At 41.8% G+C, this 18,497-nt stretch overlaps 1 protein-coding gene across 8 annotated transcripts in view; it reads right to left on the reverse strand.

The window, feature by feature from the left end:
- SCML4 (Scm polycomb group protein like 4) overlaps positions 1-18,497 on the reverse strand; it is a 122,697-nt gene that overhangs the window by 47,682 nt on the left and 56,518 nt on the right. For all 8 annotated transcript variants that reach the window (XM_050786745.1, XM_050786742.1, XM_050786744.1 and 5 more), the window contains one exon: positions 208-337. In XM_050786745.1, the coding sequence (XP_050642702.1) occupies positions 208-319 (112 nt within the window). In that variant the 5' untranslated portion in view covers positions 320-337. The remainder of the gene's footprint in view (positions 1-207; positions 338-18,497) is intronic.

Raw genomic sequence — 18,497 nt, forward strand, 5'->3', positions numbered from 1 at the left:
CAAGTTTTAAATAATCCAAGCTGTGGGATGTGTAAACTGGTGCTCTCAGGGACTCTGGTCATCCTGTCTGCTGCCTGGCTAGCACACTAAATCCCTAATTTGAGGCATCTCAGCAACAACTCTTTAATCTACAAAGTAACGATTAGATGGTGGCTGCCCTGTTCTCTACAGACCATCACAGCCTTGGAGTTCATTCTGCTGACCTACCTGTGAGAGCCTGTGGGGCCGCCAAGCTGGGGACCGTGGCTGCGTCCTGAGGAATGGAGCTGAGGTCAGGCTCTGGGGTACTCCGTGGAGGTGAGAGGGCTAAGGGAGTCATGAGAACCCGAGACTTGATCTGGAAGAGAGAGCCCATTTGGTCAATGAGAATCTGGCAGTATTCTCTACAACCTTCCAGATTCTGTCCTAGACGGCAGTTAACCGTTGCTGCTCGATTATGCTTTCATGTCTTTCCATCCTGCAGCTTCGGGGCCTGAGTTGCAGATTCAAGTTTATGCTCAGGATTCATATTTGGGGTCACACTCAGAGATTACCTCTCATCCCACCCTTACAGAGGAGCCACCCAGGAAATGACAGTGTCAGGCAGTGAGTGCAGGAGCACACAGAGGTGCAAAGAGTTGGCATCCATGAACTCTTTGAGTGCGAATGCAGGATAGGAGAGTTTCCAGCCTGCACCCCTGTGTTCCCTAGAATCCTGTGGACAGGGCTTTCCCTGTATCCACCCAGCCAGAGACCAACCCTGAAGCTCTCTTCACTCTCTCCCAAGCTCCCTGCTCACAAAAATCACTGGATCCTGCTGGAAAAGAGAGCAGGAGCCATTCCTCCAAGAGGCTGAGATACTGCTGTGTTTATTTCCTGCAGCATAGTGACAAAACTAGCCCGGATGTGGACATGAGAATGAGCAGCGGCCACCTTGATGATTTCACTTGAAACCACAAAGGAGGAGTTGAAATTTGCTTTTACGGAGTAAGGGGAAGATGAATAGTTGACGACTGGTTGATATCCATATTAACAAGTTACTCTTTATATCAAGACTAGTACAGAGACAAGCTTTTAATCTTAGTTCTCTACCCAAAAATAATGAAGAAAGTCAGTCATGTCCCTGTCTTCACCTCTGACCTATATCTAGACCTCATTCCAGACCAATTAAGTCGGTCTCTGGAAGTGAGACACGCACATCCGGAGTGTTTAAAGATGTTGAGATTCTAATACACAGTTAAGTTTGGGGACCCTTGCCCAACACCAAAGCTTTTCAATTTTTGCAATCAGCCTTCTAGAGGGTCTTGTTGAAATGCAGATTCTGATTCAGGAGTTCTGGGCTGGGACAGGAGATTCTGCATTTCTAATGAGCTCCCAGGTATCACTGATGCTGCTGGTCCATGGACCACACTTTGAGTAGCAAGGTTGTATGTCCTATTGTTAACATGTGTGCAGTCCTCATCTATATCTTCACTTTCTTCCTGGATTTTTAAGATAGAATACTAATAATAGTCATGGAGAAATAGTATTTGAACTGCTACTTCCCCAGTCATTCTATATTCACTCATTTATTCATTCAACAAATATATATTGAGAACCTGTTTCATGCCCAACACTCTTACAGCTGCTACGGAAACAGCAGAAGCAAAGCGTACAAAAATCTTTGGCCTCATGGAACTGATATTCTGTAAAGGGGAGACAGACAATAAACAGAATAAATGGGTAAATGATATAGTAGATTAGATGTTAATAAAAGCTGATGATGAAAATAAGGAGAGAAGGGGCATGAGAAGTGCAGTTGAGTTGTACTTTAGGCTGACATTTTAAAATAAGGTGGTTGAGGCATTTCTTGGGTGAAATTGCAGCCAAGATTTGAAGGAGGTGAGGGAGCAAGTCATACAGTGTCTAGGGAAAGAATATTCCAGGCAATGTCAATATCAAGCCCCAAGGTTCTGAGGCAGCTTTCTCTCTTTCTCTCTTTCTCTCTTTCTCTCTTTCTCTCTTTCTCTCTTTCTCTCTTTCTCTCTTTCTCTCTTTCTCTCTTTCTTTCTTTCTTTCTTTCTTTCTTTCTTTCTTTCTTTCTTTCTTTCTTTCTTTCTTTCTTTCTTTCTTTCCTTTTTGAGACGGAGTTTCGCTTTTGTTGCCCAGGCTGGAGTGCAATGGCGCAATCTCAGCTCACCACAACCTCTGCCTCCCAGGTTCAAATGATTCTCCTGCCTCAGCCTCCCAAGTAGCTGGGATTACAGGTGCCCGCCACCACACCTAGCTAATTTTTGTATTTTTAGTAGAGACAGGCTTTCACCATGTTGGCCAGGCTGATCTTGAACTCCTGACCTCATGATCCACCCGCCTTGGCCCCCCAAAATGCTGGGATTACAGGTGTGAGCCACTCCCCCGGCCAACAGTCTTTCTGAGTGTGGTCTTGAGAAAAGACTGAAAGAAGCAAAAGTGGGAGGACCACTAACCTACAGCAGCTGAGAGATGACAGTGGGTTGGATTGTGGTAATAGCAGTGGCGGTGATGAGAAGTAGACAGATCCTGGACATGTTTTGAAGGTGGAACCAACAAAATTTACCAACACATTGAATGTGGTATATGAGAGAAAGAAGGAAGTCAAAGATGACTTCAAGCATTGACACCAGGAGGGCTCTAGGTGGAGTAAGATTTTTTGTTGTTGTTGTTTGTTTTGAAGGGAAGGAGCATAGAGTGGAGGGGGCTAGAGAAGATCAGGGGTGAGTTTTGGGCATGTCGAGTTTAAGATACTTGCTAGACGTCCAAGTGGAGATATTACTAGACAGTTGCATCTGGTAGAGTATAGGGTTCTGGGGGAAAGCCTAAATGAAGACGTATGTTTGGGAATCATCAGTATAGAGTTGGTATGTCAGACCATAATAATGCAAGAGATCATCAGAGAAGTGAGTGTAGATGGAGAAGAGAAGGATCCAAACACTGAGCCCTGCAAGATTCCAACACAAAGAGCCTGGAGAAATGAGAAAGGAACAAGCAAAAGAAATCAGGAAAAAGCACCCAATGGGGTAGAAAGAAAACTGGGAGAGGGTGGGAGTATGGGAGTGAACGGAGAGGTTCTTTCAAGGAGGAGATAGTGGTTAACCACGCTAAATGCTCTGATTAGACAAGAAAGACTAGGAGTGGCCATTAGATTTAGCAATTTATTAACAAGAAAGGTGGTGGCACAGTGGGTTGAACTGGAATAAGAAGAAATCTTTGCCCTCATGGAACTGACATTCTAATGGCTGGCAGGGCGGGGAGACAATAAATGAATAAATAAGTATACAATATAGTATGTTAGGAGGTGATAAGAGGCAATGGTGAAAATAAAGAAGCAAAGGGCATGGGAAATGCAATTGAGGAGTTATACTTTGAGTTGACATTTTAAAATAGGGTAGCTCCTGATTGGAAAAACGGAAAGAGAGGCACTGGGGTCAGTAAGTAAAGTCAACGCTTTCAAAGAGTTTTGTCAAAAAAGGGAGCAGAGAACTAGCCATAGCAAAGGAACAAAGTGGGATTAGAAGATTTTTTTGCCCCACAGTGAGATACCACCTTGCTGGTAGCTATTAAGATAGCTACTATCAAAAAAAAAAAAATACAAAACAAAAAATAACAAAATGAAAACCCCCCAGAAAATAGTAAATGTTGGCAGGGATGTGGAGAAACTGGAATCCTTGTGCACTGCTGGTGGAAATGTAAAATGGTGCTGCCACTGTGGAAAAGAGTATGGCAGTTTTTCAAAAAATTAGAAATAAAATTACCATATGACCCAGCAATTCCATTTCTGAGTATATACCCCCCAAAATTGAAAATAGAGTCTCCAAGAGATATTTCACATCCACGTTCATGGCAACAGTATTTACAATAGCCAAAAGTCAAATGCATAGAGACAGAAAGTAGAATGGTAGTTGCCAGGAACTGGGGGAAGGTGGGAATGGGGAGTTACTGCTTAGTGGGTAGTTTTAATTTTGCAAGATGAAAATGTTCTGGAGATTGATTGCACAACAATGTGAATAAACTTAACACTATTGAGTTTTATGGCAAACTCAATAATGGTAAATTTTAGAAATAATGGTAAATTTTACGTATTTTTTAGCAAAATTTTAAAAATTAATTTTAAGGATTCTTTGTTTTTTGTTTTTGAGATGGGAGAAAAAATAGTGTTTTAATGCTGATTAAAATAATCCAGTAGAGAGAGAAAAGTTGATTGTACAGAAGATTGTGTGGAGAACTGCTAGCATGAAAGGGCTTTGAGTAGGTGAGAGGCTAGGAGTGCATGAGGGAGGTTGTGGCCTAAGAAGAAACACATACTTTCCATCTATTGCAACAAGAAGGAAGACAGAATATAGAGGTTTGAATGCTGGGGTGGGTGGATGCGGAGGTGGGAGCTTGCCGAAGGTTTCTTCCCATGGCTTCCAATTTCCCCGAGATATGGAAGCTGAGTGGGAGGACAGAGGAGGTGGGTGTGGTCATGAACTGGGAGAGTAGGAGGGCTGGGGAGTGGAGCATGGCTGCTGAGTAGCATTGAGTGGGCACTGGGATGTGCAGAAATGAATGTGATATGAGATCAGTCAACAGCAAGCACATTGGCTGCACAGTGCTAAATGGGTGCTGAATTTGAGGCTCTCAAGGGAACCTCTATATTAATCAGAAACTATAATTAACAATAGAGATTTCATCTTATTCTGAGTGTGACATTTCAAAATTAAAGGACATATCCTGTAGGAATACACTGCTAAATATTATAAACATAATTTAAAAGAAACCTCAGTCATGGGAATGGGAGATCATAAACCTGCTTTGACTCAGTGACTCTGACTTTGGTGTGACTTCCTCATCTGCCAAGTGTCATGAGGGTGGTGGCCATCATGCCTATCTATGGAGGCCATGCACCAAGGGTCCCCTGACTGCTTTTCCAGGAATGATATCCCGCTTTCCATATCTTGTGATGGAGAGGCTGGTGGTGACAGAGTTCCTGAGGACTTCAGGCAGTGACTTCTGGGATAATCCTGGCTAACTCCTCCTTCACAAGCTTAAAGCCCTTAACTCCCAACACAGAGATAATAATGCTCACTGGGGAAAAATGGAATTGGCAAATTATTTTTTCCTCTATGGTCTTTAAGCAAATCACACAAAGATACTTGTGACTCTTCCCTAGAAAAATGACGATGATGATGATGATGACTAAAATGTAAGTATCCAGACACTGTTTACTGTTCATATAAACTTCCTAATGACTTTAACATCTAATGTTTTCTCACCATTCTAATATTTATCAGAGGCCAGGCGTATTGGCTCACACCTGCAATCCCAGCACTTTGGGAGGCCAAGACGGGAGGATTGCTTGAGCTCTGGAGAAAAGGCTGGGCAACATAGAGAGAACTCGTTTATACTAAAAATTAAAAAAATTAGCCAGGCATGGTGGCATGTGCCTGTTGTTACAGCTATTCGGGAGGCTGAGGCAGGAGGATTGCTTGAACCCAGGAGATCAAGGCTGCAGTGATCTATGATCATGCCACTACCCTCCAGCCTGGGCAACAGAGACAGACCCTGTCTCAAAAAAAACAAAACAAAAGTTACTAGAGAGGAATCTGTTCATTGAACCCACCTCAAATGAAGTAATGGAATTATAATTGGCTGTTATTTCTGTCCATTTCCGCCCAAGTGAAATTACAGGGATTAGATTAAATCGCCTAATTGCAAGGAAACCTTCTGTATTCATCCAATCCGTAAAACAACTGCTAGACCTTTTGAATGAAAGAAAAAGTCACAAGCAACTATGGGTAGTATATGGATTTTTAAAAATATCCTTTGCTAGATAATAAATCACTAGTAGAAATACCCTTTTGACTTAGCATTCAGAAATTTCAATCTCGTTGCTTAATATAAAGAATAAAAAGTAGCCTAGTGTAGAAAAGGGAGTCACCCATGATTTTAGAAAAGTCCTGAAATAGGAGAGCACAGATATGAGCCCACTGGCTAGAAACATTGCTGTGGTGTGATGAGGGGCCCAGTCCATCAGCACAAACCTCTCCCCAGTGGCATGGGGGGCTCCCTGTCTGTTGCAACCTATCCAACCTCTTCTCTGGCAGGGCATTTGTCTTTGTTGTTGTTGCCTTAGGTTTCTAAAAAAATGCTGTCTATTTTGTTTTTTAAATGAACAAAATAAAACAGAGTGCTGATACAGTGGTTTCTAACACCATTCTTTAATATAAGGAACAAAAACTCCTTGCAGACATGGCTGATTTTAGGACTAGGGTAGGGAATATGCAAGGGGAGCCTAGATCATCTTGTAATGCCGGAAAGTAAGACAATACTAAGCAAACAAAACACACACAATGGTGGGGATTGGTTACAGGGACACAGGTGCCAACTGAAAGAGCTCCCAATGGCCAAATTCGGACCAAGAGGAACAACAAATAAATAATGCAGTAATGGATTATAACTCAAAGTATAAAATAAATATTCATGAATCCACACAGACATAAATAGGTGGTTGACTCAGTAAATAAAAGAGAAAGAACAAACAACTCTCACAGGCATAAAAATTTCAAATTTATGTAGACATCCCACCCTCAAGTAGGTGAAACATAACTCCCTACTCCTTACGAATGGGCTGTGCACAGTGAGTACTTCCAAAGAGTACAGTATGGAAATGGAGGGGGAATGTAACTTTACAATGGAGAAACTTGATAAATAAGACTTCAACCATATGATTGAGGTCAACATCATCAGTGATAAGTCATGTCACTAGCATGTACTCTCACGATATGATGAAAATGCCACGTCACCTCTGGCATCTTCTTCCCCAAGCCCCCTAACCCTAGTCTAATCATGAGAAAAACATGAGACAAACCGAAATTGCAAAGCGTTTTACAAAATACCCAACCAGTACTCCTCAAAACTGCCAAAGTCATCACAAAAGGAAATTCTGAGCAACTTTCCCAGCCCAGAGGACCTTAAGGAAACATGACAACTAAATGTTATATAGTATATTGGACGGGATCCTGGAATAGAATAGAATAGGGAAAAGCTAATTAAGTCAGAGTAAAATATTGACTTTATTTAATAATGAAGTATTATGACGGGTTCACTAGTTGTGACAAACATACCACAGTAATATGAGATGTTAACAGTGGGGGGAAACCAGGTGCGGGGTACGTGAGAATTCTCTGTTTTATCTCTGCAACACTTCTGTAAACTGAAAACTATTCTAAAATAGTGTTTGTTTTCAAAATATTAAAAACAGGATGTGGCAGAGTAAACTGGGTAAATGGAGAGGAGGAGAGAAGAGAGGCCTCTTCCTGGCAGCAAGAACTGGAAGGAGCTTACAGCGCAGAACGCCATGCTCTGACATACAGGAGCTAATCCTGGGCCTTCAAAGCCAACATCCCTGCCCAAGTGCAAGTACAGTTGCCACATTTATGTGAGATTCAAAACCTCAACCCAGCAGGTGTGGTGACCCCTCATCCAAGGCAGGGTCTGTGCTTTGCCTCATTAGAGAATACTGCTGGGACAAAGCGACAGGGCAAAGTGTCCCTACCACCTGGAGTCTCCACCAGAGGGACTGAGGAACCTGGAATCAGCTCATCTTTCTTCTCCATTTATAGAACCAAAATATGGGCCTGGGGAATTTCTGACTCCAGCTGTCATTTAAGGGAGGACCTTCTCTAAGACATTTGCTAGAACACCACTGGAAAGAATTGGGAGGGGATTTGGGGGGAAACTGAGATGTGCGGCCAAGAGGACACTAAAGGGGAGAGGGTCGGTTGATGTAAAACTCAAGGATTTTTCTAGAAACCTCTGGCTTTGGCAGTAACAGAAATGCTAGCTAAACATTGTTTGACAGACTGGCAGCAAGAGGTGGATAATCTGAGGATGGAGAGTGTGGCTGAGGAAGGATGAGCATGTATAGAGGCTGCTGGCACATTCGCAGAGGGTAAGCCAACAAAGCAAAATTTTAAAATGTGTTTAGGGCACATGCAAAGGGATGCCAGCTTTGCATCTGGATTGAATGTCCAGCGTGGCCTCTTGCTGACTCTGACGCTCAGTACTTAGGCACTCAGGGCCTGCCTTTCCTCATCTGTAAAGATAATAGCCCTCACACAGGGATGTAGTAAGAATTAAATGCAGAAGTTTACATAATGCAAAGTGAGAACTCAATAAATGTTAATTGTCATGATTGGTGTTAGTATTATTATTGTTACTTTTAGAAATTCCAGAAATGCAAATAAGGCCCAGGTTTCTTGTTCATGCAGTGATGGCAGGAGGAGGAAACTGCCCATCTTTCCTGGAACCCATCTCCATTTTCCGTGCTTATCTCTTGGGGTCACATCTTCAGAAATCTCTGCAAAACCACCCTTTTTCCTCACACCTCGCAGATGATCCCCTCTGCAAATCATGTTTCCATCTTGAAATGGTTCCTAAGTGTTGCTTATGTAATAACTATCCTTTCCAAGTGGCATCATTTAAGCCAAATCTAAAAAGGAAAAACAATAATTCATTCAATCAGACAGACACGTATTCAACAAAAACTTCTTGAGCACCTACTATGTGCCAGGAACTGTTCTAGGTGCTGAAGATTCAGCTATGAATGGGGAAGATAAACTTCTTGTTCTCGATGACAGCAACTACGTGACCAGGGTAGGCCTATAAAGGGGTGACATTTAAGTCAGGATCCGAGTGGCTAGAACTAGCCTGTTGTGACTGGAGAAAGCTTTCCAGGCAGACAGAACAGTTTGTGCAAACATTCTAAAGCTTTGCTTCTTCAAGAAACCAGAGTGGTTGGAACTGTGGGCAAGCGTCAGAATGGTGCAAGGTGAGGTCAAGCTAGGTGGTTAGGATGAGATAATGGCAGTTTTCTAAGTTAGTGTTATGCATTGAATTGTGTCTCTCTAAAAAGACATATGTTTACGTTCTAATCCCCTGTACCTACAAATATTGGTTTTATTTAGACATAGGGTCTTTGCAGACGTAATCAAGTTAAAATGAGTGCATACTGCATTAGGGTTGGTCTTAACCCAATGACTGGTGTGCTTATAAGAAGAAAAAAACTTGATACAGGCATCTGTTTGGAGAGAATGCTATGTGACAACAGAGGCAGAGATTGGAGTAATGTGTTGACAGCCAAGAAACAGCAGGATTGTTGGCAACCACTAGAAGTTAGGAAGAGGCAAGAAAGGACCCTCCCCTGGAGTCTTCAGAGAGAGAGCATGGCCCTACTGACAGCCTGATTTCAGTCTTCCAGCCTCCAGAAAGGATGTTTTAAGCCACCCAGTTGGTAGTACTTTGTTACAGCAGCCCTAAGGAAACAAATACAGTCAGGATAACAAGTTTGGATTTTATTCTATGAGTGATGGAAATAATTACAGGATTTTAAGCAGGGAAACACATAAGCTAGTTTTCATTTTGTGAAAATAAATATGGTGCTAGGCCCAGTGGCTCACATCAGAATCTCTGAGTGCTGTTATCCTAGGAGGCTGAAGCAAGAGGGTCACTTGAGTTCACGAATTCAAGACCAGTCTGGACAAAATGGCAAAACCCTGTCTCTACAAAAAATACAAAAAAAAAGAAAGAAAAAAAACAACTGGCCAGCTGTGGTGGAATGCACCTTAGTCCCAGCTACTTAGGAGGCGGAGGTGGGAAGATGGTTTGAGCCTGGGAGGCAGAGGTTGCAGTGAGCCGAGATTGCACCACTGCACTCCAGCCTGGGAGACAGAACCAGACCCTGTCTCAAAATAAATAAATACATAAATAAGGCTGCTGTTAGGCAGAATGGATGGGGAAGTGGAGGCAAAGTGCAGAAAAGAACACTGCTAAGGAGGTATCACATTGTCTAGCTGAGAGACACTGGTGGCTAAACTAGGGTGGAAGTAGGGAGGTAGAAAGAATTGATTGGATTTAGGGTGTACTTTGAGATGGAACTGAAGTGACAGGTGACAGAAAGCACAACATCCAGGAAAATGTCTACATCTATTCACAAAATCTTTGCTGTAATAGTACATTTTTATTATGTTATAAAACATCAGCATTTATTTCCTTATTGCTGATTTGGTTAACTTACTAACTAGACTTATTATTGGGCAATAATACTGACTTTGCCTCTAAGTTTCAAAACATTCCTTCTCTAATACTAAAGTAATAAACCTTCAGAATGGCACAGTAAAATTTCTGTGCAGAACTTTGGGAGAGGCATGAAGAAAAGGAAATAATCCATAATTCCTGGACATAATTTCAGTCAACTACATGTTGCCACCGCACTGCAGAGCAGTGGCAAGAATACAGGTCTTAGAGATAACAACTGACATTCTAGTCCTGGTTCTGCTGCCAAATCACATGGGACTCTGAGCAACTCACTCAGCTCCTCTAAGCTTCATCTTCCAAAGCCATTAAATGGGTTACAGTTGTTCGTTTCTAAGCTTTTCCCAACTCATAATGTTGTGTGTGTAACTTTCATTAGATTATTTTTGAAAACATTAAAGAATTTGTGTCAAAACCAGTGTTAGTGCCATATTTGGAATGTTAATGTAGCATTCTAAATTCTTTGAAGTCCTGTTTCTGATAAGATGGAAAACTGGTTGTTAGGATCAATTGAAACTACTACAAATAAAAAATAAATGCAAATATGATTAAAAGTGTAGAGGAACTGACATATATAAAGAATAACCAGGCCAACATATAGGTGTAATCTGGACCGTGGGCATTGCTATGAAGCCCAGGGCTCACCCTAAGAGCTACAACCTCAGGATAAGGGCACGCCAGCTGTAGACTTGTCCCATCTTCTCCTACCCCTATCTGGCTACAAGAAAAGTTGCCTTGACACTGAGGGAGAGGATTTGCAGAATCTCTGAGAAGATATTACCAGAAGCCAGATCTCACACAGATTTGCATCCCAAATTCACAGAACTTGGGTGATCAAGAAAACTTCAGGCTATGAATTTAGTTAAAAAATTACCCAATATGACAGTGTCTCAGGTGACTGGAAAGGCAAAAGAAAACACATCATCTCTGGAGAAAGGTTTCAAAGAAGTCTCAAAAATAATTTTTCAAGGTTGATGAATAACAGTCCAAAATACCCAAGCACACAAGGAAGCAAATGACTAAAGAAAGAATAAGCAATAAAAACACACAACAATAAAACCCCCAAAATATTAAGGTATTTCAATTATTGAACTTAGATTATAAAAACAACTATGATACTATGTATAAAGATATAAAGAACAAGTTTGAAAATATATCTGGGGAATAAAAGATGATTTAAAAAACAGTAAATTTGAAAAAGAAGCAAATTGAATTTTTAGAAGTGGGAAATACAGTAACTAAAATTAAGGGGTAAATGGATAGACTTAACAGCATTGTAAACATAGCAAAAGAGAAAATTAATGAGCTTGAAGATATGTCAGAAGAAATTACCCAGAAAGCAGCACAGAAACCAATAGATGAAAACTATGGAAAAGAGGTTAAAAGACACGGAGAATATGAGAAGTTTGAAGCATTAGAGTTTCAGAAGAAAAGAATTTGGAAAATGGAAAGGAGATTATATTTGAAGAGATAATAGCAGAGAATTTTCCAAAACTGATGAAAGATTTCAACACACAGATTCAGGAAGCTCAGCAAATCCTAAATACGATGAATAAAATATAATTCCACATGTCAACACAATGAAGTGAAATTATAAAACACCAAAGACAGAGAGAAAAATCTTAAAATTAGATTAAAAATGCAGATTACTTTTCAAGAAACACCCAAATAAACTAGAAAAGTAGTTGAGTTCTCTACAACAATGAACCCAGAATATAAATATAATATCTTTGGTTTTTTTTTTTTTTTTTTAGACAGAGTCTTGCTCTGTCAACCATGCTGGAGTGCAGTGGTGCAATCTTGGCTTACTGCAACTACCGCTTCCTGGGTTCAAGTGCTTCTCCTGCCTCAGTCTCCCAAGTAGCTTGGATTACAGGCAGGCGCCATGCCAAGCGAATTTACATATTCATCATGTTGGCCAGGCTGGTCTTGAACGCCTAATCTCAAGTGTTCTGCCCGCGTTGGCCTCCCAAAGTGCTAGGATTACAGGCATGAGCCACCACACCTGGCGAAATATAATATCTTCTATGTTCTTCAAGGGAATAACTGACAATCTAGACTTCTACACCCAGAAAAAAAAAAGTAGTTTTTTTTTTTTTCAAAAGTGAAGGTAAAATAAAGATACTTCCAAACAACGAAAACTGAGAGTTTATCATTAGAGGACCTGTATTAGAGGAGCTGCTTTTCATTTTACTTCAGGCAAAATGAAAGAAATCCAGGTGGAAGGTCTGATATGCAAAAATAAAGACTTTTTTAGAAGTGGTAAATAATTAGGTGAATTTAAATGAAAATGACTATGTAGAACAATAATAATGATGACTGGATGGGCTAAAAAAGAAAAAATTAAAATGTATGGCAACAATAATATATAAGTGTGGGGGGGCAGAATATAAATGGAATTAAAGTATACTACGGTCCTTGTAGTATTTAGGAAGAAGCAAAAGTATGGTCAACTTTAGACAACTCTAATAAGTAAGCATGCTGTAATTTTTGGAGTAACCGTTAATACAACAGAAAACAGAATGCTTGACCGCCAATGAATGAGAAAGAAAAAATTAAATAATAAAAAGTAACCCAAAAGAAGGCAGAAAAGCCAGGTAAAAGGAATATATAGAATACAAAAAAAAAAAAAAAAAAAAAATCAGTATAGATTTAAGCCCAAATTTATTGGTAATTTTTAAAAATATAAATGGACTAAACATCTAATTAAAAGACAAAGATTGTCATATTAGATGTTATAGGTTGAAATGTGCCCCTCAAAAACATATTGAAATCTCAGCCCTCAGTACCTGTGAATGTGACCTTATTTGAAAATACAGTCTCTGCAGATGGTCGACTTAAGATGAGGTCATAAGTCTGAGTCTTAATCCAATGTGACTTGTATCCTTATACAAAATGGAAATATGGGTGGAGAGGCAGACACACACAGATGGAAGATGATGGGAAGACATGGGGAGTAAGCTATCTACAAGCCAAGGAAAGCCTGACACTATCAGAAGCTGGGAGAGAGACATGGAACAGATTCTTCCTTACAGACTCAGAAAGAACCAACACTACCTACACCTTGATCATGAACTTGTAGCTGCCAAAACTCTGAGACAATAAATTTCTGTTGTTTAAGTCACCTAGTTTGTTGCGTTTTGTTACATCAGCCATAGAAAATAAATGCACTCGATTTTTTTTTTTCAAGGTCTCACTCTGTCACTCAAGATATAGCACACTGGCACGATCATGACTTACTTCAGCTTTGAGTTTCTGGGCTCAAGCAATCCTTCCACCTTAGTCTCCCAAGTAGCTGGGACTACAGTTGTGCACCATCATAGTTGGCTAATTTATTTATTTTTTGTAGAGGCAGGGTCGTGCTATGTTGCCCAGGCTTGTCTCAAACTCTTAGGCTCAAGTGATCCTGCTGCCTAGCCTCCCAAAGTGCTGGAATTACAAGCATGAGCCATGATGCCCAGCCTAGATTTTTGCTTTTTCGATTATGTTCCCCTTCCTTTCCTTCCTTTCTGTTATGGACTGAATGTTTGTGTCCCTCCAAAATTCATATGTTGAAGTACTAACTCCCAGTGTGAAGGTATTTGGAGGTGGAGCCTTTGGGAGGTAATTAGGTTTAGATGGGGTCATGAGAGTGGGCTCCATGAAGAGATTCATGTTCTTTTTTTTGTATGTTTTTGAGACAGAGTCTCGCTCTGTCACCCAGGCTGGAGTGCAGTGGCACCATCCCAGCTCACTGCAACCTCCATCTCCCAGGTTTAAGCAATTCTTCTGCCTCAGCCTTCCATGTAGCTTGGATTACAGGCACCTGCCATCATACTAGGCTAATTTTTGTAGTTTTAGTAGAGACAGGGTTTCACCGTGTTGGCTAGGCTAGTCTCAAACTCCTGACCTCAAGTGATCTGCCTGCCTCAGCCTTCCAAAGTGCTGGGGCTACAGAGGTGAGCCACCACGCCCAGCCGCATTGCCTGAATTTTTAAAATCAGAATTAGAAAAACAGGATGAAGAGAAAAATAAGCAATGAATGGATGATTCTTATTTTCTGGAAGTTTCTACTGAAACTTCCTGGCCAGGATTAGTGTTCTTAAAAGAAGAGGAAGAGAAGTCAGAGCACTTGCTCTCTCTGCCATGTGAGGACACAGTAAAAAGGCAGCCGTTGCCAAGACAGCCCTCACCAGAACTGAATCCTGCTGCACCTTGATCTTGGACTTTACAGCCTCCAGAACGATGACAAAATTATTTTCTATATTGAAGCCACCCAGGCTATGGTATTTTGGTATGGCAGCCCAAGCTGACTAAGATAACTCCCCACCTCTATTTAAGGAAGACTAACTTTGTCCATGTCCCTGCCCATAGCTTTCCTTGTGGACACATTTCTCCTTGGAACTCACATTCTTTCTTCATACAAAACTCCCTTGGGGTTCTGAGGAGATGCTGCAGGGGGCAAAGTTAGAAGAAATTGAATAACTGACCATGTTTAACCTCAAACTTTAGTCTAAAAACTTGCCTGCTGGAAATGCAAATTGGTTCCAATAACAAGAATCTTGTGGCCAGTGACCTAATTTCATTCCTAGGAGTCAGCCCGTAACTGGGTCTACTCATACCTTTTTCCTTCTGCACTTGGGGGAGATATTAAACACCCAAGAGATGGAAGGGCTGGTACCGTTTGGCCTTGAGGTCAGCTTTGATCAATTCTGGGATTCTAATTAAATAATCATTGCACTAACACTTTCTTAGGAAAGTAAAATTACCCAAATAGAATAGATTGCCTTCATCACAGTGAAAGCAGAGGGAGATGCTTGGAGGTGGAAGTGGAATAGCCCACCCTTTCTTGTGCCTTTCAGAGACGCAAAAGAGGTGGGATAGGATTCGGATGCTGGGGCTTTCTCCCACCAACTCTTTGTTGGGTTCAGATGCTGGTCTGTATCCAGAGAGGGGCTGAGACTGGTGAGGAGGTGGAGAGGGCTCCTGCTCTGCCTGAGGTGGGAAGGAATGGTTTCATTTCCTCCTCACCGAAGGAACCCAAGAGAGGAGAGAGTGAAGCTAGTATTCCATGGGTACCAGGAGAGAGAAGGAAGAAAAAGAAAAACAAAAAAGTACTATCTGATATGGTTTCACTGTGTCCCCATCCAAATCTCATCTTGAATTGTAGCTCCTATAATTCCCACGTGTTGAGGAGGGACCCAGTGGGAGATAATTGAATCATGGGGTTGATTTTTCCCATATTGTTCTCATGGTAGTGAATAAGTCTCACCAGATCCGATGGTTTTTAAGGGGAAACCCCTTTTGCTTGACTCTCATTCTCTCTTGTCTGCCGCCATGTAAGACATACTTTTCGCCTTCCACCATGACTGTGAGGCCTCCCTGGTCACATGGAACTCTGAGTCCATTAAACCTCTTTTTCTTTATAAATTACCCAGTCTCAGATATCTCTTTATCAGCAGCACGAAAACAGACTAATATACTGTCCTTAAATAAAGAAGAATTCAGAAAAACACCTATCCATGAGAGTCATTTAACGGAAGCTGTCTGCTATGGCCTGCAATCCTAACAATCTTTAGTAGAAACCACACATTTCAAGAACTGCTTGGTGTGACTGGGTTTCTTACAGAAACTGGTGAGGGGGTCAAGTTCTGTGCATCAGTGGCGATGGGATCAAAACCGTCAGCCCAGCTGATGAGAGCGGGGACATGGACCATCCGGGTACCAGCATCCTGAGCCCAGCAGAACTCTGATCAGCCAGGGGCTGGAGCCAGCTTGTACTAGTCCATGAGAGAGGATTGTTACATCTTCAGGAGTATTGCAAGTGGATTGTTAAACACAGCCCTTATTAAAAATTATGAGGCGGAGCTTGCAGCGAGCTGAGATTGCACCATTGCATTCCAGTCTGGGCAACAGAGTGAGACTCTGTCTCAAAAAAGATTTTAAAAATAAAAATTACAGTATATATACTTACAAGTTAATAAAGTTTGTAGGGAGTCTCTGAACCTGCTCTGGCTCAGGAGGCTGCCCCATTCACAAATCTTTTTTACTTAGTGAAACTAAACAAACAAACAAATAAAACGTTTGTTAAAAACAAAAGTAATAAATACTGACAACTCATCACTTTCTAATTTTACGACTGCATCTGTATTTCCAAGGGTTTGCTGCTGTACATCTTTTCCCAAATCCATATTCAGGGACATCACATTGGTGGCTCAATATTGGCCATGAAGGGAATATTTACACCTTAGAATCTACAAAATGCTGTGAATTAGAGCTGGGCTTATTATTATGTTGATTTATAGACTTTAAAAAGTGATGGAGAAAATTCTAAAAATGCCAATTAAACTTAAAAGCATGTCATGTCTATAGCTGTTACACTGTGAATAGCACAAAAAAACTTAAATTCTTTTTTGTCTTCAAAAACTATTATCCAATCCAGGCACGGTGGCACATGCCTGTAGTCCCAGTTGCTTGGGAGGCTGAGGCAGAAGGACTGCTCGAGGCCAAGAGTTCAAGGTTGGCGGGGTACAGTCCTCACACCTATAATCCTAGCACTTTGGGAGGCCCAAGTGGGCGGATCACCTGAGGTCAGGAGTTCAAGACCAGCCTGGCCAACATGGTGAAACCCTGTCTCTACTAAAAATACAAAAATTAGCCGGGTGTGGTGGTGCACGCCTGTAATCCCAGCTACTCAGGAGGCTGAGGCAGGAGAATTGCTTGAACCTAGGAGGCGGAGGTTGCAGTGAGCCAAGATTGTGCCACTGCACTCCAGCCTGTGCGATAGTGTGAGACTCCGTGTCCAAAAAAAGAAAAAAAAAGGAGTTCAACGTTGCAGTGAGCTATGATCTCGCTCCTGAATAACCACTGCACTCCAGCCTGGGCAACATAGCATAATTAAACCCTATCCAAATGAAAAACAAAACTATTATCGAATTTAGCCAGGAAGTCATTCGCAATCTTGACTAACAAGGAAAACTCTGACATACAGCCTCACTGTTTACGCTCATTTTACTCTTTTAACATGAGTGAAATAACAACTAACATTCATGTCAGAGCTACGCTCAGAGTGCCGGCTGTAAAACATTTACCAGCCTACCACTGCCTCACATCCACCACTGAGCCTCAGCCCTGACCCCTGTTCCAGCCCTGGGTGCATGGGCATTGGGGGGTAGGCAACAGAAGACACAGGAGAGACAGTCCCTACCCTAGGTGCTGCACAATGTTCAACCCAAGGAAATGGCCCCCGCCTTGTGACTGTGTCATAATTTCCCCCACAGACCACAGACGGCAATCCATACCTACCATCAGCAAGAGAGGGGCCCTGGGAAGAGGCACAGGAATGGTATTAGGTAGCCACTCTTCCCATCTGTACCACTAAGCTATCTTTTTTTCTTTTTTTGAGACAGAGTCTCACCCTGTCACCAGGCTGGAGTGCAGTGGTGCGATCTTGGCTCACTGCAACCTCCGACTCCCTGGTTCAAGTGATTCTCCTGCCTCAGCCTCTCCTGACATGAGTAGCTGGAATTACTGACACGCGCCACCATGCCCAGCTAATTTTTGTATTTTTAGTAGAGACAGGGTTTCACCATGTTGTCCAGGATGGTCTCGATCTCCCGACCTCATGATCCACCCACCTCAGCCTCCCAAAGTGCTGAGATTACAGGCATGGGCCACCACGCCTGGCCTATTAAGCTGTCTTTAATGTCCGTAATACAACTCCAAGCAATACAACATCTGGACTGCCACAGAACCAGTGATGCTAGTTCAACAGTTCTAATGAAAACATGTTTAGAAAGAGGCTTTAAACAAATGTTGAGACAAACAAACAAAAACCCTTTCTACTTAAATTTGAATATTCTCTTACTTGAGATTTTTGTGAACTTGACTCTCTTGTTACACAGAGCAAAGAACCCCTACTTTTTCGGAAAAAAAAAATAAGGAAGAGAGAACAAAACAATCCAAAGTACTGAGGATTACAAAACATTGCATTTACTCATATTAATTAGAAAATTACTTTATCAAGTGAATTTTCCAGTTAACTAAGCCTGTCCTTTAGGTACTCAACAGTAGCTGCTAGCTGTTCCCAAATACCCATTCTCCTTTCTTCCTTTAATAATGGACTTCCTGAATTTTAGCTGATCACTCGGTAACGAGCACTGCATTTTCTAGCTTTCCTTGGAGCTATGGGTGGCCGAGTGACTAACTGCTGGCCTGGGGAATGCAAATTGTAATAGATGTGCGACTTCGAAAGTTGAGCCCTTCAAGGAGACAGGCGTGCCCTCTGCTAGCTCTGTGTTCCCATTCTGTTGTCTAAAACAGTGGGACAGTGGGACCTGGAGCAGCCATATTAGACCAGGAGGTAGAAACTGTGTGTTAACAATGGAAGACCTGGCAGGGCCTGGTGGCTCACACCTGTAACCAGCTCAGCGCTTTGGGAGGCTGAGGCA

This window comes from Macaca thibetana, chromosome 4 (assembly GCF_024542745.1).
Source record: "Macaca thibetana thibetana isolate TM-01 chromosome 4, ASM2454274v1, whole genome shotgun sequence".
In the NCBI taxonomy this organism is placed as follows: domain Eukaryota; kingdom Metazoa; phylum Chordata; class Mammalia; order Primates; family Cercopithecidae; genus Macaca; species Macaca thibetana.